The 26830-nt window shown below is 35.3% G+C and overlaps 1 protein-coding gene and 1 long non-coding RNA gene across 2 annotated transcripts; both read left to right on the forward strand.

The window, feature by feature from the left end:
- Nucleotides 1-9626: 9626 nt before the first annotated feature.
- Nucleotides 9627-10112, forward strand: LOC108462712 (uncharacterized). Its single transcript, XM_017762625.1, has one exon. The coding sequence runs from the start codon at nt 9627-9629 to the stop codon at nt 10110-10112; it is 486 nt and encodes a 161-aa protein (XP_017618114.1).
- Nucleotides 10113-25189: 15077 nt separating this feature from the next.
- Nucleotides 25190-26422, forward strand: LOC128286971 (uncharacterized). The gene is made up of 3 exons (XR_008277664.1): nt 25190-25697; nt 25819-25907; nt 26011-26422. It is a non-coding gene; the product is annotated as an uncharacterized LOC128286971 (long non-coding RNA).
- The last annotated feature ends 408 nt before the right edge of the window (nt 26423-26830 follow it).

A 26830-nucleotide genomic window follows, 5' to 3' on the forward strand; every position in this document is an offset into this window, starting at 1 on the left:
TCTAATTTCTATTTTGTTTTGTACATTTAGTATTGATTGTTTTATACTATTCCATATATTATTGTTGCATGTTATTTATTCATTTTTTGTATTATTATATCAATTGTTCTTCATCCATGCTTGAAAATTTTGGTTATATTTTTCTTGGATTAGTTATATGTAATTGTTTGTTTTGTTAGTTTGATTAAATAAGGTTATATTATCTTCGTTCACCAAGTATTGTACTTTATTTGTGCATATTTTCCCATGTTTATTATTTCCCTTTTCGTTTACAAATGTAGCTTTGTAATTTACAACTTTTTAAAACTAATTATTCCATCTTACTTCAAAGCAACCTAATGCATTTTGAGCTAATTTTACAATTTTTCATTTAAAAATTTCTTAAAACAAAGGCAATGTTTAATGTTTGAAAATTCAGGGAATCGTGCCCTATCGTGCTGGGTTTCGATTTCCCGTTTGGTCAAAATAATCAAATATTCCTTTGGAATTTACTCGTGTTTTCTAAACTCTAAAATAAGGCAATGTTCAATGTTTGGAAATTCGATGAATCGTACCCTACCGTGCTGGGTTTCGGTTCTTTGTTGGACTAAATAATTGGGCATCCTTTTGTGATTTTCAACGTATGAGCTTTTGAAAGTCAAGAATTAATCTTCGTTTCGAAGGTATAAAGGATCGTGTCCTATCGTGCTGGATGTGATGCTGTACTCCTTTGAAACAAGAGAATTTTGACGACCAATTTGAGCCATTCAAATGCTTTAAAAGGAACCATATTTCAAAATATTTTTAAATCTTAGACATAAGGATAGTACTTAATCAATTTGGTACCAATTTTAGGCATAGTGAGGGTGCTCATCCCTCCTCATACGTAACCGGCTCCCGAACCTATTTTCTCAAACTTACGTAGGACAAAATTGATTTAAATGGAATAAAATGTTTTGTTAGGCGATCCAATCACACCTAAACAAAAGGATTGGTGGCGACTCCACACTTTGTTTTAAAAATCAATCCTTTTTTTTAATAAAAAATGGTTTCGACAGCTTGGCGACTCCACTAGAGACCAATAAGAGAGTCAGGCCGTAAAATTGATTATTTTCTGTCCTTTTGTCAAAAAAATTAAAAATTTGATTTGAAAATCATGATTTTTTTGTTGCATTTGTTTGTATAATTGTTGTGGTTCGAGTCTTGTAGAATAATATTGCATTACATTGCATGACCGTTGCGGTTATACCTTTTAAGTGGGAGCGAGAAACTACGCCTTCGTGAGGTTTTCACCTCCACATAGGCTAGTGGATTACTTCCGGGATACATCTGTACTTATGATTTCGTGATATTTTCATCTCCGCATGGTCATAGGAAAATGTATTCCCCTAAACTGAACTCGATCCATATGAACCTATAATGGGTGAGGATTGAGGAATCTGCTAGTTCAGGTACCCTTTCTTTAGAACCAAACCACACATAGTGAACCCTAAGAGCCATCCTTAGGTAGAACTATATTAAACCTTAGTGGTTGTCCATATATGTGTTTTGATTATCTTTGTTTTGCTTGTATTTTATCACTTATATTTGATACTGACCAGTTGTGTTTTGTTTTGATTGTGTTTTTTGTATAAGATTGCATATTTAAGGAGGTGTCGATTCATGTTTGATTACTAAGTTAGAAGATTTAACATGGAGAATGAATTTCTTGATAAAGTCAAGGATAATGCGGCCGTCCGTGCATGCTCAGAGAAGTTACAATCAGAGAAAGGGGATAGCCTGGTTGAAGGATATACATCGGGGTTATGGAGCTTTACCCGCATCAATGTGACACAAAATGATTTGCAAGAATTGAGAGATATATGGGCTCATTGGAATGAAGGAACTAAGCAGTTGTTCTATCAAAATTATGGCGATATATCGTATTTGTTTGATGTTGAGGTAGACAAGCATTTGTTTCGAGCTATGGCTCATTTTTGGAATTCTGTCTATAGTTGTTTCACTTTTGGGGAGGTAGACTTGGTGCCTACCGTGGAGGAATATACTACCTTGCTGCGATGTCCAAAAATTCAAGTCAACAAAGCTTATTCTAAGGTTTTTAATGGCCTAACTTTTGCGAAAAAGTTAATGAGTATTACTGGGATGAGCAAGCCTTGGGTCACTGCTCGAATTCAACAAAAGAGGGATGGTAAATGCATTCCTTGGGAGAATTTGAGAGATTTGGTTTTAGTACATCCGGATAAAAGGAAGAGGGTCGACATCTTCATCTTGAGCATTTATGGTTTAGTGATTTTTCCTAGGGCTTTAAGGCATGTAGATGAAGCCGTCACTGATTTGTTCAATCGTCTTGATAAAAGAATCACATCTGTACTTGCAATATTGGATAAGACGTTCAGATCCTTAAGCATGCGTCGGAAGGCAGGAAAAGGTAGATTTATTGGATGTGCCCAGCTATTGTTGGTGTGGTTTCATAGACACTTTTCGAAGGTGAATAAGGTCTCTTACCGAGTCTTCTCTGAAAGTTACTCCCCATTAAAGGAAGAGGCAACTATGCAAAGGAGAGATGATATTTTAGAAGAAAAGTGGATGGAAATTCTTCAAAATCTCAAAGAGGAGGATACAGAGTGGAGAGCCTTTTGGATGGTCCTTGCTGAGATCCTTTATCGATGTGGGAAATTTGATTGAGTACTATTGCCAGGGATTTGGGGAGCCATTGGATATACTACTTTGCTTGCATTAAGGCAGTATAAATCGAGGCAGTTTATAACCATGACTTACGGACTTGCTCAGTGTGAATTCTCATATAAAGGTGACCATTATAAGAAGAAGGTTTGGGAAATTCCTGATACTCGGAAGCAAACTCGCTGGATTAAGAGGTTGGCTGTTGGTTCCATGACGACACCTGAATATAATGGATAGTTTAGGAAAAGGGTCAATGATAATATTCCTAGGCCATGTTTAGAAGGCACCCGACCAATGGAGGAACAATTACAAGTTGCCCTGTCAGAGTTGGAAATTATAAAACATGACTTTGAGAAAAAGAGTTCTGAGCTCGGAAAGAGGATTGAGCAGTTGGAGGAAGAAAAGATGCGCTTGAGATTAGATGTGGAGGTTCAGAAGTTAGAAGCAGAAAAGCTACGGAAAAGGAAGAATGAAGTTGAGGAGGATCTGGAAAGTTTGAAGACAGATTATAAGAAGTTACGCCTATCAATGAGGATTGCTGGGTTCGGGAAAACTTCAGAGCAGTGGCGTCAAGAAATTTGAGAAGAAAAGACTAAAGCTGATCAATGGGAAAAGAAATTCCAAGAGGTTCAAGCTCGAAATGAGGCTTTAGAGAAAAGTCTGTCAGAGAGTTAAAATGAACAGGGCGAATTAAGGGCTAGAGTAGCAGAACTTGAGAGATCTCTTTGTCTGTACCGAAATCGCAATTCTGTGATGGAGTTGAGAGCAAGCTTAAGTAAGATAGAAGAAATGAAAGGGAAAATAGAATAATTAGAGGCGGCATTGCAGAATTATGAAATGAGGATTGAGTTCTTGAAGGTAAGTGAAGAGCAATAGAAGAGATAGCTTCATCATTCTCAAAATCAAGTTAGAAGCAGGGATTACATTATGGGAGAAGCCATAACGAAAATTTGGGAGGTAGCTGATTACTTGCAGACTTTGGCGGTACAGGCAGACATATTAAGTGTGAAGTATGAGTTGTAGTCAGATAGGGGGCAGGAGGTGCTCAGGAAAATTAAAGCTCTGAGCATTAGCGCGAAGTCTTATTTGTAACTTGATTTTATGTAAATAATTTTGTTTTCTAGTAAAGTTTTCTAAATGGAATTGAATCAGAATTGAAGCCTACTTTGCATTCATTTCATGCATTTGCATTACATTACATCATATGCATTAAAGACTATTAAAAGATCCTAATTAATTAAATATTATTTCAGTAATCTGGAAACCAACAAAAACTCACCAAATATGCATCCCTACGGCACAAGGAAAAAGACCAATTCAATGGACAAAAGACTTGAAAAATTAGAGCAAATGCAAAGAGATATGCAAGAACAAATGCAGGCGCAGATGTAAAAGCTGCTAGCTAAGATTCAGCAAGAGATGAAGGATAAAATGATGGAGTCCTAAATAAACATGATGTCTTAATTGTCCCAATTCCTGGTAGGAAGAATGGATAAGGGGAAAGATCCTATGGACAATGTTGGGGAAAATAATGAAGACCCTCAGTATCCTCCTGGTTTCATTCCAACACATGTACAGACACAACCTAAGATTAATCTGCAGAAACCATCTGTTTCGATTAGGCCTCAACAGTTTCAGGCCAGAGTTTCAATACCAGTAAATTTCCAAGCTGGTTCAGGCTTTAACCCCGGTAACAACTCGAATAATCCAATTGTGCCTGATCTGGATGAAGTTCCGAAAGAGGAAAGGGCGAAGACAGAATCATAGAAACGATTGGAGAAGCGGTGTTAATGGATGAAGAAAAAGGTCAGGGCAATGGAAGGCATTGATAGACATCCTGGAATTGATGCAAAAGATCTGAGTTTGGTCCCAGACTTAGTACTTCCATACAAGTTCAAGATGCTAGAATTCGAGAAGTACAATGGAACGAATTGTCCTGAAGCTCATAGTACCATGTTTTGCAGAAGAATGACTGGGTATATTAATAACGATCAATTGTTGATTCATTGCTTCCAAGACAGTTTGGTGGGAGTAGCATCTAAATGGTATAATCAGTTGAGTCAAAATAGAATTAGTTCATGGAGAGATCTAGCTCAAGCATTCATGAAGCAGTACAACCATGCAACAGAAATAACTCCTGACAGAATTACTCTACAAAATATGGAGAAGAAACCAAACGAAAGTTTTAAGCAATATGCACAGAGATGGAGGCAAGTAGCTATCCAGGTTCAGCCGTCGCTCTTGGAGAAGGAAACTACAATGCTCTTTATTAATACTTTAAAAGCTCAATTCATAATTCACATGTTAGGAAGTGCCGCAAGGAGTTTTGCAGATGTGGTAATGACTGGAGAAATGATTGAGAATACAATAAGAAATGAAACAATAGATGCAGGAGAAAATGCAAAAGGTCTGCCCCACGGAAAAAGGAAAATGAGGAGAATAATGCAAACATGGGGTATGTAAATCTGTTACTATAAGCTAGCCAAAAGCAATAACTGCTAGTCAGGGCTCATCAAGACAGGAATCTGGAGCAAAGCAAAACATTGAGAAACTTTAATTTACGCTAATCCGCATTTCATAAAAAGAATTATATCAAAGTTTGTTTGATGCCCATGTGGTGGCACCTTTTTATCTAAAGCCATTACAGCCTCCATTCCCTAAATAGTACGATGCCAATGCTCAATGTGAGTATCATTGACAGATCATAGGACATTCGATAGAAAATTGTACTACTTTTAAGAAGTTGGTTGAAAGATTTATTCAAATGGGCATTATGAAGTTTGATAATGCGCCCAATGTAGAAAATCAGTTTCCTAATCATACCGATAGTGAGGTAAACGCGATAGATGGAAGAATGGGGAAAAGAGTTAAGGTGAATATTTCAGAAGTAAAAAATCCTTTGAAATGGGTCTAGAAGGAGATGTCAAGAAGGGGGTTAGTTACTTCAAATGCGGAAGGAAGTTGTGATGAAATAGAGAATTACTGCGAGTTCCATCATGGGAGGGGACACAGAATTCAGGAATGTGAAGAGTTCAGAGCATTAATTCAGGGCCTAATGGATAACAAGGAAATAGAATTTTATGAAGAGGCTAAAGAGGAAGGGTGTATATGCGCGTCAGAATCCACAATGAATGTCCCGAAAGTCAAAGGGTGTATATGCACATCAGAATCCACAATGAATGTCCCGAAAGTCAAAGGGTGTATATGCGCGTCAGAATCCACAATAAATGTCCCGAAAGTCAATTATCCTGTGGTTATCATTTCACGTCCAAAAAATGAAGCAGGGATTCAGATGACACCAAAGATCATAATTTAGAAACTAGCAGTTTTCTCTTACAAGGATGAAGAAAGGATTTCTTAGAACTATGATTGTAATGTGACAGTCCCGGAAAAGGAGATTTCAGTCAGCGCGTTAAATGAAGATCAAAATATGGGTTCTCACACGTGTAGTGGAAGACGATATAATTTGATAAATGGCCGAACAGATCTTGTAAAAGGAAAGGATCTGACGGTCGAACAAAAGAGGGGAAAAGTGGTCGAACCTTGGGTGCCTGTTAATGAACCAGTAAAAGAGGAAGAAGCTAAGGAATTCCTAAAATTTCTGAAACATAGTGAGTTCAGTGTGGTGGAACAGTTGCATAAACAACTAGCCCGCATATCCATATTAGCTTTTCTTCTAAGCTCAGAGGTGCACCGAAGTGCATTGATGAAAGTACTAAATGAGACATATGTGACCAATGATATTTCTGTCAATAAGTTGGATCGGTTGGTTAATAATATAAGTGCTGACAACTTCATCTTCTTCAATGATGATGAAATACCACCAGGATGTATGGGATCTACTAAAGCTTTTCATATAACCTCCAGATGTAAAGGATACACATTGCCAGGAGTCCTAGTAGACAATGGGTCGGTATTGAATGTATTGCCCTTGTCCACATTAAATGGGTTACTTGTGGATAGCTCACACATGAAAGGATGTCAGAATATAGTGCGAGCATTTGATGGCACGGAAAGGAGAGTTATGGGGAGAATAGAAATAGCTTTGTTGATTGGCCCAACTACATATGAGGTAGACTTCTTAGTGATGGATATTAAGTCCTTTTACAATTACCTATTAGGGAGACCTTGGATACATTCGGCAGGGGTAGTGCCTTCGTCATTACATCAGAAGTTAAAGCTAGTATCAGAAAAACGGTTGGTAACGATAAATGTTGAAGAGGATGTTATTACGGCTGTAAGCAGATAGACGAGGAATCCATTGAATGTTCTTTTTGGTCTTTGGAGTTTGTAAATACAACATTCATTATTGAAGGAAGTAAAATTCTAGAGCCGAAAATATCCAAAACTACGATGATGGGTCTACAGTTGATGGTAGGACGTGGGACTTTACCAGGAAAGGGACTTGGGAGATATCTCCAGGGAAGAGTTGAGGTTCCGATGCTGAAGGACAATATGATCACTTTGGTTTGGGGTTTAAGCCAGATGCAAGACAAAGAAAAAGGTAATTGGAAAGAAGGCAGGAAAGAAGAAGAGCACGTGTGAGTGGTGGAGAAATTAAGTGGGAACCTATGGTAATACCTCATATCTCCAGGACCTTTGTATCGGGAGGGATTATGTATCCTGAACGGGAGGCGCCAGAGAAAGAAAACATGGAAGGAGTATTGGGAAATGTTCACAACAATGCTATATTTGAAGAACCAATTAAAGAGAGGACTTGGTCAGATATTCGTCTTTATGAGCCTGGGAGTGTTCTAGACAATTGGACTGCAGAATACCTTCCTGTAGTTTTTAGAGCTTACTCCGAGTAATGTTCAAAACAAACTGGTTGCTTTAAGCCTAGAGGCAATAAGGATTTCTTTGTGAAATAGGCTCATGTTCAAACATTATTATTTCAATGAAGTATATTTTTTGCTATCATTTTGAGCAAATATTCTTTCATTCTTTCCATAAGCAATTGTTTTATTCTTTCCGTTTAAATAATTATCCTGGTCCTTTTTGGACTTTCTTCAATCATTCTTTCATTTCATTCATAATCATACCATACAAACAATAATTATCAAATTCATTCATTCTTTGTATATTTTTTGTACCTATAATAGGTCCCTAGATATCAATATCATGAGTGACGCTGTTACTGACTCAGAATCACTATTTGAGCAAGACATGTGTTTAGAGGGATCTCAGGACTTTGAAGATAACAGAGACTGTGAGTTATTCCCGAACTTGTTAACGATGGTAAAACAAGAGGAAAAGCAAATTTTGCCTCAGAAAGAAGCAGTGGACATGGTGACTTTAGAAGAGGGGAAAGTTGTAAAAATTGGAACATGCATAACTGAAGAAACAAAGTAAGACCTTGTTGGGTTACTTTAGAAATTCAAAGATGTTTTTGCATGGTCATACCAGGATATGCCCGGTTTAAGCACTGATATTGTAGTACATCATCTTCCCATAAAAGAGGATTGCAAGCCAGTTCAGCAGAAACTTCGAAGGATGAGGCCAGATATTGTCTTAAAAAAAAGGAGGAAGTCAAAAAATAATTTGATGCTGGATTCCTTCAGGTGATCAAATATTTAGAATGGGTAACCAACGTTGTGCCTGTTCCTAAGAAAGACAGAAATGTGCGAATGTGTGTGGATTATAGAGATTTAAATAAGACTAGCCCAAAGGACAACTTCCCATTGCCTCATATTGACACTCTAGTGGACAATACAGCTGGCTCCTTATTGTTCTCCTTCATGGACGGCTTTTCGAGATATGATCAGATAAAGATGCATCCTGAGGACATGGGAAAGACTACTTTCATAACCTTGTGGGGCACGTTCTGTTACAAGGTGATGCCGTTTGGACTAAAGAATGCTGGAGCGACATATCAAAGGGCCATGGTGACCTTATTTCATGATATAATGCACAAAGAGGTCGAAGTTTATGTTAATGATATGATAGCCCAATCTCAAACTGAAAAGGAACACATCCAAGTATTGAGAAAGTTGTTCATGAGATTAAGAAAATTTTAGCTAAAGCTTAATCCAACCAAGTGTACATTTGGGGCTAGATCAGGAAAGCTATTGGGCTTTGTAGTTAGTGAGAGAGGGATCGAGATTGATTCAGACAAAGTAAGTGCTATACAAGAATTGTCTCCACCACGCACTCAAAAAGAAGTTTGAGGTTTCCTGAGAAGACTAAATTACATTGCTCAGTTTATTTCTCAATTGACAGAGAAATGTGACCCCATATTTCGTCTTCTTAAAAAACATAACCCAGGAGAATGGAATGATGAATGACAGAGAGCTTTTGATAAAGTTAAAAAATATTTGTCGAGTCCTCCAGTGCTATCACCCTCAAGCTCAGACAGATCATTAATACTGTATTTAGCAGTGTTTTCTATGGGATGTGTGCTTGGTCAACATGATGAGCCGAGAAGAAAAGAAAGGGTGATATATTACCTCAGTAAAAAATTCACTGAGTGTGAATTGAGATATTCGCCAATTGAAAAATTGTGTTGTGCTCCGATTTGGACAGCTCGGAGGTTGAGGCAATACATGTTATACCATACGACTTGGTTAATCTCAAATTTGGATCCTCTAAAGTATATGATAGAGTCAAATGCCTTGAATGGGAGGATGGCTAGGTGGCAAATTCTACTTTTTTAATTTGATATAATTTATGTAAGTCAGAAGGCCGTGAAAGGGAGTGCAATAGCAAATTTTTTGGCCAGTCAAGCTTTAGAAGATTATGAGCCCTTGAATTTTGATTTTCCCAATGAGGAGATAATGTATGTGGTAGCTACTGAAGAGGACACTACAAAAGATCACTCTTGGAAATTGAATTTTTACGAAGCCTCAAACGCTGTGGGTAATGAAATTGGAGCAGTCTTGGTATCTCCAAGTGGAAATCATTATCCATTCACATGTAAATTGGATTTTGATTGCACAAATAATATGGAAGAATATGAGGCATGTATCATGGGACTCCGAACAGCTATAGAACGAAAGATCAAGTCGTTGGAAGTATATGGAGATTCTGCGCTGGTGATTTACCAATTTCAAGGAAAATGTGAGACAAGAGATTCCAAATTAATCAATTATAGAAGGTTGGTGTTGGGGTTAGTTGAAAAGTTTGATGATATTACCTTCAATTATCTCCCACGAGATAAAAATCAGATGGTAGATACTTTGGCTACTTTGGCTTCAATAATCAAAGTGAACAGACAAGAAGATGTGAAACCTATTCAGATGAGTATTTGTGAGGCCCCATCTTATTGTTATAGTATAGAGGAAGAGGAGAGAGATGATCACCCTTGGTATCAGGATATATTACAATACGTGAGAAAACGTGAATATCCAGACCAAGCAACGAAGAATGAAAAAAGGACGCTAAGAAGGCTAGCTTGTGATTATGTCTTAGATGGAGAGATCCTGTATAAAGAAGAAAGGATCAAGTACTATTGAGATGTGTGGATGCTGTGGAAGCCAAGAAAATCTTGGAAGAAGTTCACGAAGGCATTTGTGGAACACAAGCTAACGGGTTCACAATGGCCAGACAGATTATGAGGTTTGGATATTATTGGTCAACCATGGAAGGGGACTGCATCAATTATGCTAAGAAATGTCACAAATGTCAAATTTATGGTGATAAGATTCATGTACCTCCTTCGCCTTTGCATGTTATGACTTCTCCATTGCCGTTTTCCATGTGGGGCATGGATGTTATAGGGTCAATCTCGCCGAAGGCTTCAAATGGGCATCGTTTCATTTTTGTAGTCATCGACTATTTTACCAAGTGGGTAGAGGCTGCTTCATATGCCAATGTAACTAAATTGGCAGTCAGTAGATTTTTAAAGAAGGAAATTATATGTCGATATGGGATGCCTGAAAGGATTATATTTGATAATGCATTAAATTTGAACAATAGCACAATAGCAGAGGTCTATAGTCAGTTTAAGATCAGACAACATAATGCATCACCATATCGTCCAAAAATAAATGGGGCAGTCGAAGCAGCCAATAAAAATATCAAAAAGATTTTGGGAAAAATGACCGAAACTTATAGAGATTGGCATGAGAAGTTGCCATTTGCTCTCTATGCTTATTGAACATCTGTCAGAACTTCTACTGGGGCAATGCTTTCTCATTGGTCTATGGAATGGAAGCAGTTCTACCCATTAAAGTGGAGATACCTTCTCTCCGAGTTTTGTCAGAATTGAAGTTAGATGAAGCAGAATGGATATAGTCTCGATATGATCAGTTGAATTTGATTGAGGAAAAGATGCTAAGGGCTATTTAGCATGGTCAAATGTATCAAAAAAGAATGATGCAGGCTTATGACAAAAAGGTTGGCCTAAGAGAGTTTCATGAGAGAGATTTAGTTTTGAAAAAGATCCTTCCTATACAAAAGGATTTTAGAGGAAGATGGATGTCAAATTGTGAGGGGCCTTATGTGGTGAAGAAAGCTTTATCCGAAGGAGCATTAATCCTGGCTGAAATGGATGGAGGAAACTTGTCTAATCCAGTGAACTCGAATTCAATCAAAAAGTACTACATCTAATGAGGGGAAGAAGCCAAAGTGAAAACATGTAAAGGGCGCTTTGAGACCTAATAAAAATGGAAAAGATATAGAGCCAAAGTGAAAACCAGGGTGCTTTGAGACTCAATAAAAAATGAAATGAAAAAAAAAAAGAGGCCAAGGTGAAAACCTGTAAAGGGCGCCTTGCGACCAAAGGGGATTTGAGTTGAAAACTCGAAAAGGGCAGCTCAAATATTGATCTAAAAAGGGAAAGGCGATGATTTTGCTATACCTGAATTAATGAGGAAAGGGTATGTTGCATCTTGGGGCACTGACAAAGTACTTTTGATCTCCTAAACAGATGTCAAGTTTAAATTGGTCTTCAAGAAGTTCGTACAGAGAAACTCAGATTGCGATATCAAGGGTACCTAGCCTTCATTTTATTCCTAATAAATTAAGCTATCTTTGAAATAGTCATTCCTTTTCAAGATATGCCTTCCCAAATCAATTGTCATTTTTATTCTTTTGATGATTTATTCACTTTGAGCTCAAATTCAATCCCATTCTTATCCATTATTATGACTTGTTGCAAGCATGTTGCATTGAAATAATGATGAATGAACTAGTAAAGTTTTCATAATAGAAGTTTCGTATATTACTCTAGAAGTTTCTAGATAATGCAAGAATCTGAAACAGGACTATTGCCTAAAACTCACCAAAGCTCAATGAGATATTTGAGTAGATCGCCTCTTTGGATTTTTGTCCAAAATGATGATTGAACAAAAGGACAAGATATGGCGTTGGTGATACAATTTTGAAAAAATGATCAATATACGAAGGAGTTATTCTCAAGAAAGGGGAAATGATATTTTGTATCCATACAAATATAAAAAATGCCCATCTGGCTATAACACCCAAGGAGTGAGGTAGTAGATCGAACAGATGAAAATTCAATTATGAGTTGCAATGAAGAGCTTTTTGTCCCAGAAAGAATAGTGGAAGTGGCATTGGAATTACAGCGGGGCAAGCTTGCTGAGCAGAATATGATTGTTTCTTCGAGATACTTTATCAAAATGCTGGTTGAGCTGATGAACAATGAATGATGATACCTTAAGGGTTAAAAAATGGAATCATTCGCATTTCTGCATGCATATATCATTCATATCACACTTAGTTTGGAGCATTGGATTCATTTCAATCATAGCATCCTAAACATTTGGCATAAACATGCGCATATAAAATTGAGTCTACAGGACATGTTCCCTAAAGGACAGTATAACGACATTGGTAAAGTCAGAATAGATCGAAGATTACCAACCTTATCTCCCTAAAGTTGCAGTGGAATAGACCAAAGACGGCAAATCTTATCTCCATGTATCGGCAATGGAGCATATTTAAGCCACTAGCCTTATCTCCCTGAAGTTGCAGTGGAGCAAGCTCAATATACAAGTCTTATCTTCTTGAGGTAGAAAGGAAGCAGACTGAAGACTGAAGATCTTATCTCCCTAAGCAGTAGTGGAGCAGATCGAAGATGACGAATCTTATCTCCATGTATTGGAAATGAAGCAGATTTTAACCACTAGCCTTATCTCTTTGAGGTAACAAGAGAGCAGGTTGAAGATTGTGGTATTATCTTTCTGAGGTAGTGTAATATCCTAATTTTGGGCCTAGTCGGAATAGCGATTTCGTGACCACAAAATCCGAGATAGAAATAATTATTTTATGATTATTTTAAGGTCTATGATATGATTGCATGATTGTGTGAAAATTTCGTGAAGAAATTTTATGCATAAAGTGCTTAAATTGAAATTAGGGACTAAATCGAATAATTTGCAAAACTTGCATTCTAGAAGTTTCTAGTATGAAATTGTTTTGAAATATTAATTAGGAAGTATTAAATAGAAATTTTACCAATTTCTAAGTCTATGGACAAAAATTGGACATGGATGGAATTTTGGAAAGTTTAGTAGTAAGGGCATTTTGGTCATTTAGGGTAAAATGAATTAAAATACAAAATTAAAGCCAATTTTGCTCATCTTCAACCCCATGGCCGAATATAGCAAGGAGAAACCATGGCTAGGGTTTTTCAAGCTTCCAAGCTCGATTGTAAGTCCGTTCTAGCCTCGTTTTTAATGATTTTTACGTTTTTGGAGTCCCGGTAGCTCGATTAAGCTTATGCTAGCAATAATTTAACCTAGGGTTTATATTTGGAAAAATACCCATAGGTGAAATTTGTGTATTTTGGTGTTTTATGATAGAATATGAGGTTTTAAATTATGTTAGACAACTTGTGCTACTCGGTTTTAAGCGAAAATTAGCAAAAGGGCTTAATCGGTAAAAATACCTAATAGTCATAAGTACATGTTAGAGTGAGAATTTGATGTTTCCATAGAAGGGAAAAATGATCAGCATGTCATAAAACATAAGAAAATAGGTTGAAGTTTAATTTACGAGCTTTGGGGCAAAAGTGTAAAGATGCAAAAGTTTAGGGGCAAAACTGTAACTTTTCCAAAATATGATTTTGGGTCAATTTGAATAATGTGAGTCCTAATTAGACTATATTTTAAATGATAGAGCAAGGAAAACTGAAATTCGAGCTAAAATGGAAAAATACCAAGTTGTGGACGAAATGGTAAAAGTAGCCATTTTCGCATACGAGGTAAGTTCATGTGTAAATAATTGTTATTTTTAAGTTATTGATGTTAATTATATGATATGCTGATTTTTTTTATCGTGAAATATTATGCTTTGTGGTTAATGTTGAGTAATATGCAAATTATGTTTACTACTTGATAAATATGAATTGCTACCGAGTATCGGTTCCGATATTCCATGGAAGATGGCAATATGAGATCAAGGAAAAAAGCCCGTTTGAACCTTAGGAATAGATTAGGATACAAGTGACATGTCACTAGGATGGTTGAGCATTCGAACTCATTGAGTTGAGTCCGAGTTCACTTATGGATGCGAATGTCCGAACTCGTTGAGTTGAGTCCGAGTTCGTGAAATGTAACTAGGCATCCGAACTCGTTGAGTTGAGTCCGAGTTCACTTATGGATGCGAACATCCGAGCTCGTTGAGTTGAGTCTGAGTTCACTTAGGGGCGGGTTACATGATTTCTTGATTACATATGAGGCACTTATGTGCAAATTATCCGTATCCAGAGTTGTATTCGATGTGTTCAGCGGGTGAAATTTCTAGTGAAATGAAAGAACACTTAAGATGCAAGCGACATTTTGGTAAGTGTTGTGAAATGGACACTTTGGACAGGTATGTTCTTAACCCTCGGGTTGATAATAGATTCAACAACGATAAGGTAGTAAGATGATGAATGATGTTTAGAAATATGATATATGTTTTGGTGATACCATGCTAAAGTTGTTTGGTATATTTGTATTGTTATGTTACTTGTTATTTACATATGAACTTACTAAGCATTTATGCTTACTCCTCCTCTTTATTTATTGTAGTTTTGAACAAGCCATTTCGGGAATCGGGACGGTCAAGGTTCGATCACACTATCCAAAGGACTTTCATCCGGTAAATGGCTTGTAAAACTTAAGTATGGCATGTATAGCAATATATTTATTTTGTGTAAATAATTTTATGATATGGCCATGATTGGTTGAGAAAATGTTTGATATTGATAAGTCATGGTGATGGTTAAATTTAGATCATGTTTGATATCATGGAAGTTTAATAGGTTATCTAGTTCATAACAACTCATGAAAAGATGAAATTTGCCTTAAAACAGAATATTGTTGTAGCAATGACATGAATTTGAAAAATCACTAAAAATAGTATAAATGGAATTAAATGATGAGCAAGTTATTAAATTGAAGCTTAATGAGTCTATTTTCATATGGATAAAAAAAAATAGGCATATAAATTATACTTTATGAGATATTTGAAACCTTGTGAAACAGGGCCAGAGTGATTTCTAGATCCTCTGTTCTGACTTTAAAAATTCATAATAAATTGTAAAAAATAATTATAAGTCATTCTTTATATTTACAGATTCTTATCGAGTCTAGTTTTAAGAGAAACAAACCTCGTAGTCATTGAAATTCAGTAGAGAGATATCGATTAAGTAATACATCAAACAGGGAGACTTTAACTAATAAACTGTACTAATTGGCCCAACCAAAATTCTAGAAAAAATTAGTAAATAGATATATGAGTCTAGATTTAGGTAAAATTTACGGATCTTGATTTGAGTTTCATAACTCGAGATATGATTTAGGTAAAATTAAATTATTTTCACTATTTTAAATATATAATATTTATTTTTATATCATAAAATTAAAATTAATTATATATTAAATAAAAATAAAATTATGTTTAATTTACTTTTAAGTAATTGCAATTTTAAACTTACATTTTATAAACTATCTAAACAAGTATATTTTTAATGTGTCAAAGAGTAGTCGAACCACGAAGCAGGGAGACTTTAACTAATAAACTGTACTAATTGGCCCAACCAAAATTCTAGAAAAATTAGTTAATAGATATATGAGTCTAGATTTAGGTAAAATTTACGGATCTTGATTTGAGTTTCATAACTCGAGATATGATTTTCTTGTAACTATGACGCAAGTAGCTAGAAAGTCGTGAATGTAGAAACAAAAGATTTGAAGTTCTTAATTTGATAAATTATGTTCGGTAACTCCTCAAGCTCGACTCCGAAGCGATTTGGTGTGGGGCGTTACATTTGGTGGTATCGAGCGAGGTTTAGTCGGTTCTCGGACTAACCTAGCATGTGTAAAAGTTTAGCTATACATGCCAGCGATCTGTGATAGTGTGATGTCTTCCACGTATGAGTATCGTCTTATTTAGAAAGGGTACTCTCCAACCGAAACTGCTACCGACCATGTTCAATGTTATGTGAAGGTATTTGAGGAAAATTATGATTATGATAAGTCTCGGTTCGAAAAGTATGAATAAAAGTTTATGATACATATGTGATAAATATCCATATTTGCTTCATGCTCATATGATGTAGTGTATATGGCTTACTTGATAAGATGAACGGAATAAATAGAAAGTAGTAGAGGTATGAATAAAAGTCATAATATTATGATACGAATGAAAATGTCCTTGTCTTGATTTGGACGTCGAGTGTTGATGAATGCTAATGATATATAATTTTTATGAGATAAAGGATTATAATGAAATGAACTTATTTATGTTAAATTGTTGGATTGAATTATATGATTGTAATGATATGTACATGATGATGCACGAAATGAAAGTTGTGATTGTGATGCAAATATCTATGTTTGTTTGGTCTTATATGATGTCATGAGCATGACTTAATTTAATTAAATGAATGGATAAGTAAAGCTATCTAGAAAACATAGAATGTATGCATAAGTATATTGTCTAAATGGACAATAGGAAAATTTGTGTAAACCAACATGAATGTTGCATTGCACGAATGAATGACATGATTTTGATGATGTTGCTATGATGATGGGAGTTATGTCATATGTGTATGTATAAGAAAGTCGAGTCGAGGTCCTACAACCCTCCCCTTATCAAGTGGTACTTATAATGGAATTTCATGAGATTTGTATTGAATAAGTTTCAGTTGAGAATCCAAAGAGTTCAATGATAGAATAATTATAAGTATGATCGAGATTGAAAATGAGTGATAAGTAAAGTCGAGCCGATAAAGTATCGGATTGACGTAAAGATTATTGGAGTTATGCACCGTCCCGATTAGAAAAGGAATTCTCCTTGGTAAACCGAATTACTCAGTGCAAGGTCGAGAAAAGTGTAAATCGAAATTTATTCGAATGGCCTTCTTTAGTGAATGGTTTAATATGAAATTTGTGACCGAGAACTAGTTGGGGAAATGATAATTGAAATGTGAACTATCTGAGTGTGACAATGATGACCGGACAGATTTAGCGATCTCTTTTGAGATGTTCTATGTGTTTACCCGTTCTCGAAAATATTTCTATGGCTATTGATCTTCGAAGAAATTCTTGTTATATGGGAATGTCTTTTAATCTCGGTGTTGGATAAAAGCATTGGTAGTCTGACGGTTTATAATTTGTATTGCTCTATTTCATCGGGTATTCTATTCCATTTCGTCTGATAAGAATTGATGAGAGAATACATATGATATTATGATTCTGCTTTCTTCTACTTGATGCTTCATCGATATATATGTATGGGAAGATATATTGTTCTTGTTATATTTGATTCCGATGGGATTAACGATGTTTTCTTTTGGACTTTCTTTCTTTGAAGAATTATCGGTATTCTGTATTTTCTCTATGAGTTTGGTTTTCGATTCTCAGACATAGTATTGTATCTTGGATTTCTTTATTCGGTTTCCTTGTTATCTTTGTTCCATAATTTGTCAATTATGACTCGTGTTCAAGTCGTTCTTCACTCGTGCTAATCATGTCAAATATGACTATACTTCTAATTTGATCTTGGTAATGTGGTGATTTTAGTATTGGGATTTTTTTTCTAATTTCTGTGTAAGGATTTGACATCAGTAAAGGCATAAGTGATTAAAGCGCGAGTTTCAGTCGGTATGGTGAATTATCTATTTGAAAGATTTCATGTGACAATTATTTCAAGATTATTTTCCCAAGTCGATAATAGAATTTCATTTTGTACGGATAAAAGAGTAAATAGTCTGAACGAGAAGTGTATATTTATTGGAAAGAGTTGGATATTAGTTAAAATCACTACGAATGATAAGGTTTTCGTCTTGTGAAAGCTGAAAAGTTTATTACATGTTGACAAAGTTTGGATAGATGAGAATATTGGTAACCGAAGCGTCTGAACTAGACTAGTCTACATTGAGTAAAGACTTCCTGACTTTCAGTAATGTACTGTTGTATGAATTGTGATGTGTTTCAAGACAGTGAGGAAATATGATAGTTTAGAGCATTCGATGTTACATAAAATCGGAGTTGTTAAAGGGGTTAAAGTCGAACATTGGGATCTATCAAAATTATCCTTGCCAGTGTTGATATTAGGATGGAAATGAGAAGGATTATTCTTGAGGCCATATCAGAATTATTTCCATGGCGGAAAGAGGAAAATGTGATGTATCCTATTGTTAAATGTTTGGCGAGATCTATAAATCATATCGGTATTGAATGAATTCCTACTCATCAGATTCATGGAATTTCAGGTCTTTTTTATTGTTTAATTTCTTGGAATTCTAGTCTCCATTAACCAAATTGAGATCTGGTTTTATGTCAAGATGACAAGGGAAACGGAGAAGGGTTGAAAATTTAAGAACAATTAAGAGATGAGTTCGTAAACTTTCGAATATATGAGAAATTAATGAGATATATTGGAGGCACCGCTTTGAGTGAAAGTTCTTCAGCACGAATATGAAATTGAGAAATCTAAGTGAAGACCACTTTTACGGTAAGATTTTCGGGGACGAAAATCCCAAAAGGGGGGGAGAGTTGTAATATCCTGATTTTGGGCCTAGTCGGAATAGCGGTTTCGTGAACACAAAATCCGAGATAGAAATAATTATTTTATGATTATTTTAAGGTCTATGATATGATTGCATGATTGTGTGAAAATTTCGTGAAGAAATTTTATGCATAAAGTGCTTAAATTGAAATTAGGGACTAGATCGAATAATTTGCAAAACTTGCATTCTAGAAGTTTCTAGTATGAAATTGTTTTGAAATATTAATTAGGAGGTCTTAAATAGAAATTTTACCAATTTCTAAGTCTATGGACAAAATTTGACATGGATGGAATTTTTGGAAAGTTTAGTAGTAAGGGCATTTTGGTCATTTAGGGTAAAATGAATTAAAATACAAAATTAAAAGCCAATTTTGCTCATCTTCAACCCCATGGCCAAATATAGCAAGGAGAAACCATGGCTAGGGTTTTCAAGCTTCCAAGCTCGATTGTAAGTCCGTTCTAGCCTCGTTTTAATGATTTTTACGTTTTTGGAGTCCCTAGCTCGATTAAGCTTATGCTAGCAATAATTTAACCTAGGGTTTATATTTGGAAAAATACCCATAGGTGAAATTTGTGTATTTTGGTGTTTTATGATAGAATATGAGGTTTTAAATTATGTTAGACAACTTGTGCTACTCGGTTTTAAGCGAAAATTAGCAAAAGGGCTTAATCGGTAAAAATACCTAATAGTCATAAGTACATGTTAGAGTGAGAATTTGATGTTTCCATAGAAGGGAAAAATGATCAGCATGTCATAAAACATAAGAAAATAGGTTGAAGTTTAATTTACGAGCTTTGGGGCAAAAGTGTAAAGATGCAAAAGTTTAGGGGCAAAACTGTAACTTTTCCAAAATATGATTTTGGGTCAATTTGAATAATGTGAGTCCTAATTAGACTATATTTTAAATGATAGAGCAAGGAAAACTGAAATTCGAGCTAAAATGGAAAAATACCAAGTTGTGGACGAAATGGTAAAAGTAGCCATTTTCGCATACGAGGTAAGTTCATGTGTAAATAATGTAGCATAATTGTTATTTTTAAGTTATTGATGTTAATTATATGATATGCTGATTTTTTTTATCGTGAAATATTATGCTTTGTGGTTAATGTTGAGTAATATGCAAATTATGTTTACTACTTGATAAATATGAATTGCTACCGAGTATCGGTTCCGATATTCCATGGAAGATGGCAATGTGAGATCAAGGAAAAAAGCCCGTTTGAACCTTAGGAATAGATTAGGATACAAGTGACATGTCACTAGGATGGTTGAGCATCCGAACTCATTGAGTTGAGTCCGAGTTCACTTATGGATGCGAATATCCGAACTCGTTGAGTTGAGTCCGAGTTCGTGAAATGTAACTAGGCATCCGAACTCGTTGAGTTGAGTCCGAGTTCACTTATGGATGCGAACATCCGAGCTCATTGAGTTGAGTCCGAGTTCACTTAGGGGCGGGTTACATGATTTCTTGATTACATATGAAGCACTTATGTGCAAATTATCCGTGTATCCGAGTTGTATTCCGATGTGTTCAACGGGTGAAATTTCTAGTGAAATGAAAGAACACTTAAGATGCAAGCGACGTTTTGGTAAGTGTTGTGAAATGGACACTTTGGACAGGTATGTTCTTAACCCTCGGGTTGATAATAGATTCAACAACGATAAGGTAGTAAGATGATGAATGATGTTTAGAAATATGATATATGTTTTGGTGATACCATGCTAAAGTTGTTTGGTATATTTGTATTGTTATGTTACTTGTTATTTACATATGAACTTACTAAGCATTTATGCTTACTCCCTCCTCTTTATTTACTGTAGTTTTGAACAAGCCAGCTCGGGAATCGGGACGGGTCGAAGGTTCGATCACACTATCCAAAGGACTTTCATCTGGGTAAATGGCTTGTAAAACTTAAGTATGGCATGTATAGCAATATATTTATTTTGTGTAAATAATTTTATGATATGGCCATGATTGGTTGAGAAAATGTTTGATATTGATAAGTCATGGTGATGGTTAAATTTAGATCATGTTTGATATCATGGAAGTTTAATAGGTTATCTAGTTCATAACAACTCATGAAAAGATGAAATTTGCCTTAAAATGAAATATTGCTGCAGCAATGACATGAATTTGAAAAATCACTAAAAATAGTATAAATGGAATTAAATGATGAGCAAGTTATTAAATTGAAGCTTAATGAGTCTATTTTCATATGGATAAAAAAACAGGCATATAAATTATACTTTATGAGATATTTGAAACCTTATGAAACAGGGCGGAGTGATTTCTGGATCCTCTGTTCTGACTTTAAAAATTCATAATAAATTGTAAAAAAATAATTATAAGTCATTCTTTATATTTACAGATTCTTATCGAGTCTAGTTTTAAGAGAAACAAACCTCGTAGTCATTGAAATTCTGTATAGAGAGATATCTGATTCGTAATACACAGATGTCGAGCAATGAACCCTGAAACAGGGAGACTTTAACTAATAAACTGTACTAATTGGCCCAACCAAAAATTCTAGAAAAAATTAGTAAATAGATATATGAGTCTAGATTTAGGGAAAATTTACGGATCTTGATTTCGAGTTTCATATCTAGAGATATAATTTTTCTTGTAACTGTGACACGAGTAGCTAGAAAGCTGTGAATGTAGAAACAAAAGATTTGAAGTTCTTAATTTGATAAATTATGTTCGATAACTCCTCAAGCTCGACTCCGGCGATGGTTTCGGGCGTGGGGGCGTTACAGGTAGCAAGGAAGTAGACTGAAGATTGAAGATCTTGTCTCCTTAAGCAGTAGTAGAGTAGATCGAAAGAGGCGAATCTTATCTCTATGTATCGGCAATGGAGCAGATTTAAGCCACCAGCCTTATCTCTCTGAGGTAGTAAGAGAGCAGGTTGAAGATTGAAGTCTTATCTTCCTGAGGTAGCAAGGAAGCAGACTGAAGATTGAAGATCGAAGCAGACTGAAGATTGAAGATCTTATCTCCCTAAGCAGTAGTGGAGCAGATAGAAAGAGGCGAATGTTATCTCCATGTATCAGCAATGGAGCAGATTTAAGACCCAAGGCTTATCTCCCTGAAGTTGCAGTGGAGCAGGTTCAAGATATAAGTCTTATCTCCTTAAGCAGTTGAGGAGCAGATCGAGGATGGTGAATCTTATCTCCATGTATCGGCAATAGAGTAGATTTAGACCACCAGTCCTATTTCCCTAAAGTTACAGTCGAGATTCAACAAAATCGGGCAAAATTAGCCATATTTGAAGTCTTTGCTCAGCAAAATAGGGCAAAATTAGCCCTATTTGAAGTCTTTGCTCTATTCTTGTTACACGACAATGAGAAAAGAGGGGCAGGTATAATAAACCCATTTCGCCCGAGCCCCTTAGAAAAAAATAGAAATTAAAAAAAAACAAAAAAAAAATAAATTAAAATAAAAACCAATAAGAGTTCATCATCAAAGTCCATTTACAAATCACTTATAACCCAACGATAAAAGCCCAAATAAACCCGACCCAAACATTGAACCCAAATCCCAGCCCAAATGAATTAACACCCCAATAAGCCCAATCCCAGAACTAGTCCAAACAGCTCGGGCAGGTGAAGCCTCTGGAAACCCCAGGTCACCAAACTGTTACTCACACGCACTGCAGCCTCCCTACGAGTGGCCTTCCTCTGTACAGTCGAACCTGCGAGAAGAAGCAGACTAACAGAATACACAGCAAATTACAGCAAGGAAATTTGATTTTCCTATTTATTTTATTCTTATTTTTCAGCTATGAAAGCCACCGAATGTAATCTGTCAAAACTTACGTATACTTAATATCAGAAAAGGCATTTCAAAAGCAATTTTTAAAGGTGATTTTTTGTTTTATAGTTTCTTTAATTTTTCGTTGAATCTTCTCATTTTCCTCTTTCAATTTTTCGCCATTACATTTGAAAACAAAAGAGAAAGGGACAGGCAAAGTCTTACCCTGCAAATCTGCCATAGATTCCTCTTTGCTTCGTTGAAACTGAAGTTGAAAAAGGGATCTCAAGGCTGCAAACCATCCCTTCAAGGCTCAAATACGCCGGTCGCTGATTTTGGTGGTAGATCGGTGTTAGAGCGAAAGGGGGGTTAGGGTTCAGCTATAAAGGAAAAGGGGAGGGGGTTGATTTTCTTTTTTTTTGTTCCTAAATGGCTGAGTGTGTTAGTTTTAGGTTTTTTTTAGTGTTAATTATGTGTATAAAATGGCACCGTTTAGGGCCTGTGTCAATGGCCCCAAAACGGAGCCGTTTAAGCCGACCCGCACCAATCCAACCCAATTGCCCCTAGGATCCGCGCATTTATGCGGAGAGGGGGTATTTGCACATTGGCCCCTCCCTTTCGCACTGACTTTCAATTGAGCTACATTCATTTTTTTTTGTTTTTTTTTTAATTTATTCCTGAAACTTGCATATGAACGCAATTTAGTATGCACCAAAGCACCGCGTTTTGAGATCTGGAATATTTCCAGTTTTAATCATTGGACCTTTGTGCGAATTGTACTTTAATCATTATTTTAGTTTTAGTAGTTTATTTTATTTATAAATTATCCTTCTATTTATTTCTATTTTAATTGAGTTTTCTATTTGTATAACTTACTATTTTAAAATTCATTTAATACTTTATATATATGTGTTGAGTTATTTTAATAATTTTGCTTTGTTTTTATTTGTATAATTATTTTGAAATTCTTTTTATATCATATTATTTTAACATTTTGTATAATATTTGGTTTAAATATTTTTTATATATTTGTACATATATTATTTTAATTGAGTTTTCTATTTGTAATACTTATTTTTTAAAATTTACTTAATATTTTTTAAAAATTGTGTTGAGCTATTTTTAATAACTTTACTTTGTTTTATAAAATCATTATTTTAAAGTTCTTTTCATATCATACTATTTTAATATTTTATGTAATATTTTGTTCAAGTGTTTTATATATATTTGTACATATATAATTCATGGTAAAATTAATTTGATCCTATATACATATTTAATCCCATGTTATTTTTACATATAATTACTTCTTAATCTATTTATGTATATATATATATATATGTTTTTTAAAACCTATTATGTACCTAGTTTATTTCCTAAGATCATATTTTATACCTTTGTTATCCTTTCATATTTATGTATTATTTAAGTTATCTTTTATTGTGTATATTGTCAATTTTAAATAAATGTTTTTTTTAAATATTTTGCATATCACTTGATTCCAATGTCTGCATTTTATAACATCTATTTTAATGATTATATGTATATTCCTAGTTTTTTATGTAAATTATTTCAAATTCTAGAATGTGTTATTTGTGTATCAATTCATCATTTTTAAAATTGTTTTGTATCATACTGGCTTCTAATTTCTATTTTGTTTTGTACATTTAATATTGATTGTTTTATATTATTCCATATATTATTGTTGCATGTTATTTATTTATTTTGTATTATTATATCAATTGTTCTTCGTCCATGCTTGAAAAATTTGGTTATTTTTTTCTTGGATTAGTTATATATAATTGTTTGTTTTGTTAGCTGATTAAATAAGGTTATATTATCTTCGTTCACCAAGTATTGTACTTTATTTGTGCATATTATCCCATGTTTATTATTTCCTTTTCGTTTACAAATGTAGCTTTGTAATTTCCAACTTTTTAAAACTAATTATTCCATCTTACTTCAAAGCAACCTAATGCGTTTTGAGCTAGTTTTACAAATTTTCATTTAAAAATTCCTTAAAATGAAGGCAATGTTTGATCTTTAAAAATTCGGGGAATCGTGTCCTATCGTGCTAGTTTCAATTTCCCGTGTAACGCCCCGATTTTTGGGCCTGAAAGTACTGGGCCTTGAGTCTGGGTTCGGGTAGGAGACGGCCCGAATAAATGGGATGATTTAATTTTTTATTATTATTATTTGGTATGTTTAGTTAGTAATTAAATAAATTATGGGGGATTTATAGTGTGGCAAAAGTCCTGGGCTCAACCCAGGGCTCTGGCAAAAATTTGAGCATTTTTTTTTATTCTTAAAGGGATCTGGGCAATAGGCCTTATAAGTGGTTTGGGCTGGAATTGGACACAAATGAAGTGCCTGGCCTAGTGGCTAGGTGCGCTAGGCAGTAGGAAGGGAGGATGGGGTTCGAAGCACGGCGCGTGCAACGTTTGATTTTTTATTAATCAAGTGGCGTAAAGATAGGCCTTAAAGAAAGTTGCGAGTAAAGTTTAACATAAAGAGCGCCCTTGGCACAGTGGCAGCAGCGCCCTAAGGAGACCCAGTGGTTGTGAGTTCGAATGCAGGGGGCAGCGAAACTTGTTTTATTTTTTTTAAGTAGCCCGTGACTGAAGCGAATAAGGCTTATAAGTAAATGCAGTCGTACTATAACAAAAGCGAGGTTGTGTCGCAGCAGCAAGCAGTGTGGTTGAGTGATCTGGAGGTTGCAGGTTCGAGTGGCGTGGAAGGCAAAATTCCCCTTTTATTTTTAAGTGGACCAGAGCTTTAGCAGGTAAGGTTTAAAATTAATTGTGACCGTATATCAGTAAAGAAAGAAGTGTTGTGCAATGGCCAGCAGCACGGACAAAGGCGCAAAGGTGGACGGAGGTCTGGGGTTCGAGTCTCGCCTCGCGCACAGAAGGCTTGGGTTTTTGCTGCTCACGTGGGGAAGGAGTTGGAGTCTGATTCGGACTCTCCTGGCAGCATGCTGAAACGGTGCAAGGGGTGGATAAGGATGCTGCTAATCAGTGGGGGAGTTTGAACTGATCAGGGGATTGGGTAAGGATAAGATAAGGGAGGAAATTTAGGAGTTGCTGATCAAGGACTTGGTGTTGGCCGAATGTTGGACTCTTGAAGGGCAAGAGTTGGCCGGTCAAGGGTTTTTTTATCATAGCCGAATCTCTACTCTTTTCTTCCTTAAAAAGCCGAAAACCTTCATACCTGTAGTATAGGAAGCTGAACCTTTGGCTACTTGAATCTACTTCTTCTCGTAACAACGGTGGATTGGAGTTAAGATCATAGATAGGAGCACTTTTCTGGGCCAAACAACGATTGGTAAGTTTGTCGAATAACTTTCGTTAATTATTTATGATTTAAGATAAAAGCCAAAACCCCTTAAGGGTGGCTAACGTTTGGACTAAGGGTGTTGGCGCCTCTTTCTTTTTCATTGTGTAAGCGTTAGCGTGGACAAGGCGGCGTGCTGTGGAGGGTTTGAAGACTGATTCGGATTGGATCTCTAGATCTAGTCCATATTTTGGTAGAAAGGTAAGAACTTTAGGGTCTAAGGCAATGTTGGCCGAATATGGTAAGAGGACTAGTACGTAGTTGTTTTTTATATGTAGACTGACGTTTAGTAACCCGATTGTAGGCAACACATGTGTGGATCTCGCCAGCGTATCGTTATTGATCAGGTGTTTAAACGACACCAGTAACAGCCCAATTTGGACCCTAATTGGAACTGTGGTTTCGAGACCACGAATCCGAGTTAGAATAATATTTAAATATTATTTTCTATGTTTAAAATGTGTGAAGTTGCTTTTGTGAAAGTTTCGTTTAAAAATTTTAGTGTTTGGAGGTCGATTGATGAAAAAGGGTTTAATCGCTTAAAATGAAAATTTTAAGGGTTAATGTATAAGGGCCAAATTATGATTGTTTTTATATTATGTAATATTAAGGTTGCAATTTGGCCATAAATAGGAATTAGTGGCCAACCAATATGCATGGATTAATGACTTGAATTGTTTATTATATTTTATGGCATTATGGTATACTTTAATATATGTTAATATATTTTATTTAATAAAAGATGAAAGTGTACATCTTTCTTTTATTTTTTTTGGCCGAAACTAAGAGAAAGAAAAGAAAGCTTCAGCTTTGATATTTTCGGTCCTTGCATGTTCAATTAGGTAAGTGATTTGAGTTTGGTTTTTGTTAATTTTTACACTTTTGAGATAGTTGCTTTGAATACTATAAAGCCCATGCTTGAAATTTTGAAATTAATGATATATTCATGAAGTGTCATTGTTAATAGTTTGATGAAATTTATGTTTGATGTGAGAAAATAAAATAAATGTGTTAGATTAACATTTTGGTTTGGGATTTTTGGTAATTTTGAGCATTTAGGGTTAAATTGAAAAAAAATACTAAATTGAAGGACTAGATTATGAAATTAGTGAAATGGGAGGATT

Source organism: Gossypium arboreum, chromosome 13 (genome assembly GCF_025698485.1).
Source record: "Gossypium arboreum isolate Shixiya-1 chromosome 13, ASM2569848v2, whole genome shotgun sequence".
NCBI classification, from domain to species: Eukaryota; Viridiplantae; Streptophyta; class Magnoliopsida; order Malvales; family Malvaceae; genus Gossypium; species Gossypium arboreum.

What these genes read in the sequence shown, in the direction of transcription:
- LOC108462712 (XM_017762625.1), top strand. Translation starts at nt 9,627, where the DNA reads ATGGGACTCCGAACAGCTATAGAACGAAAGATCAAGTCGTTGGAAGTA.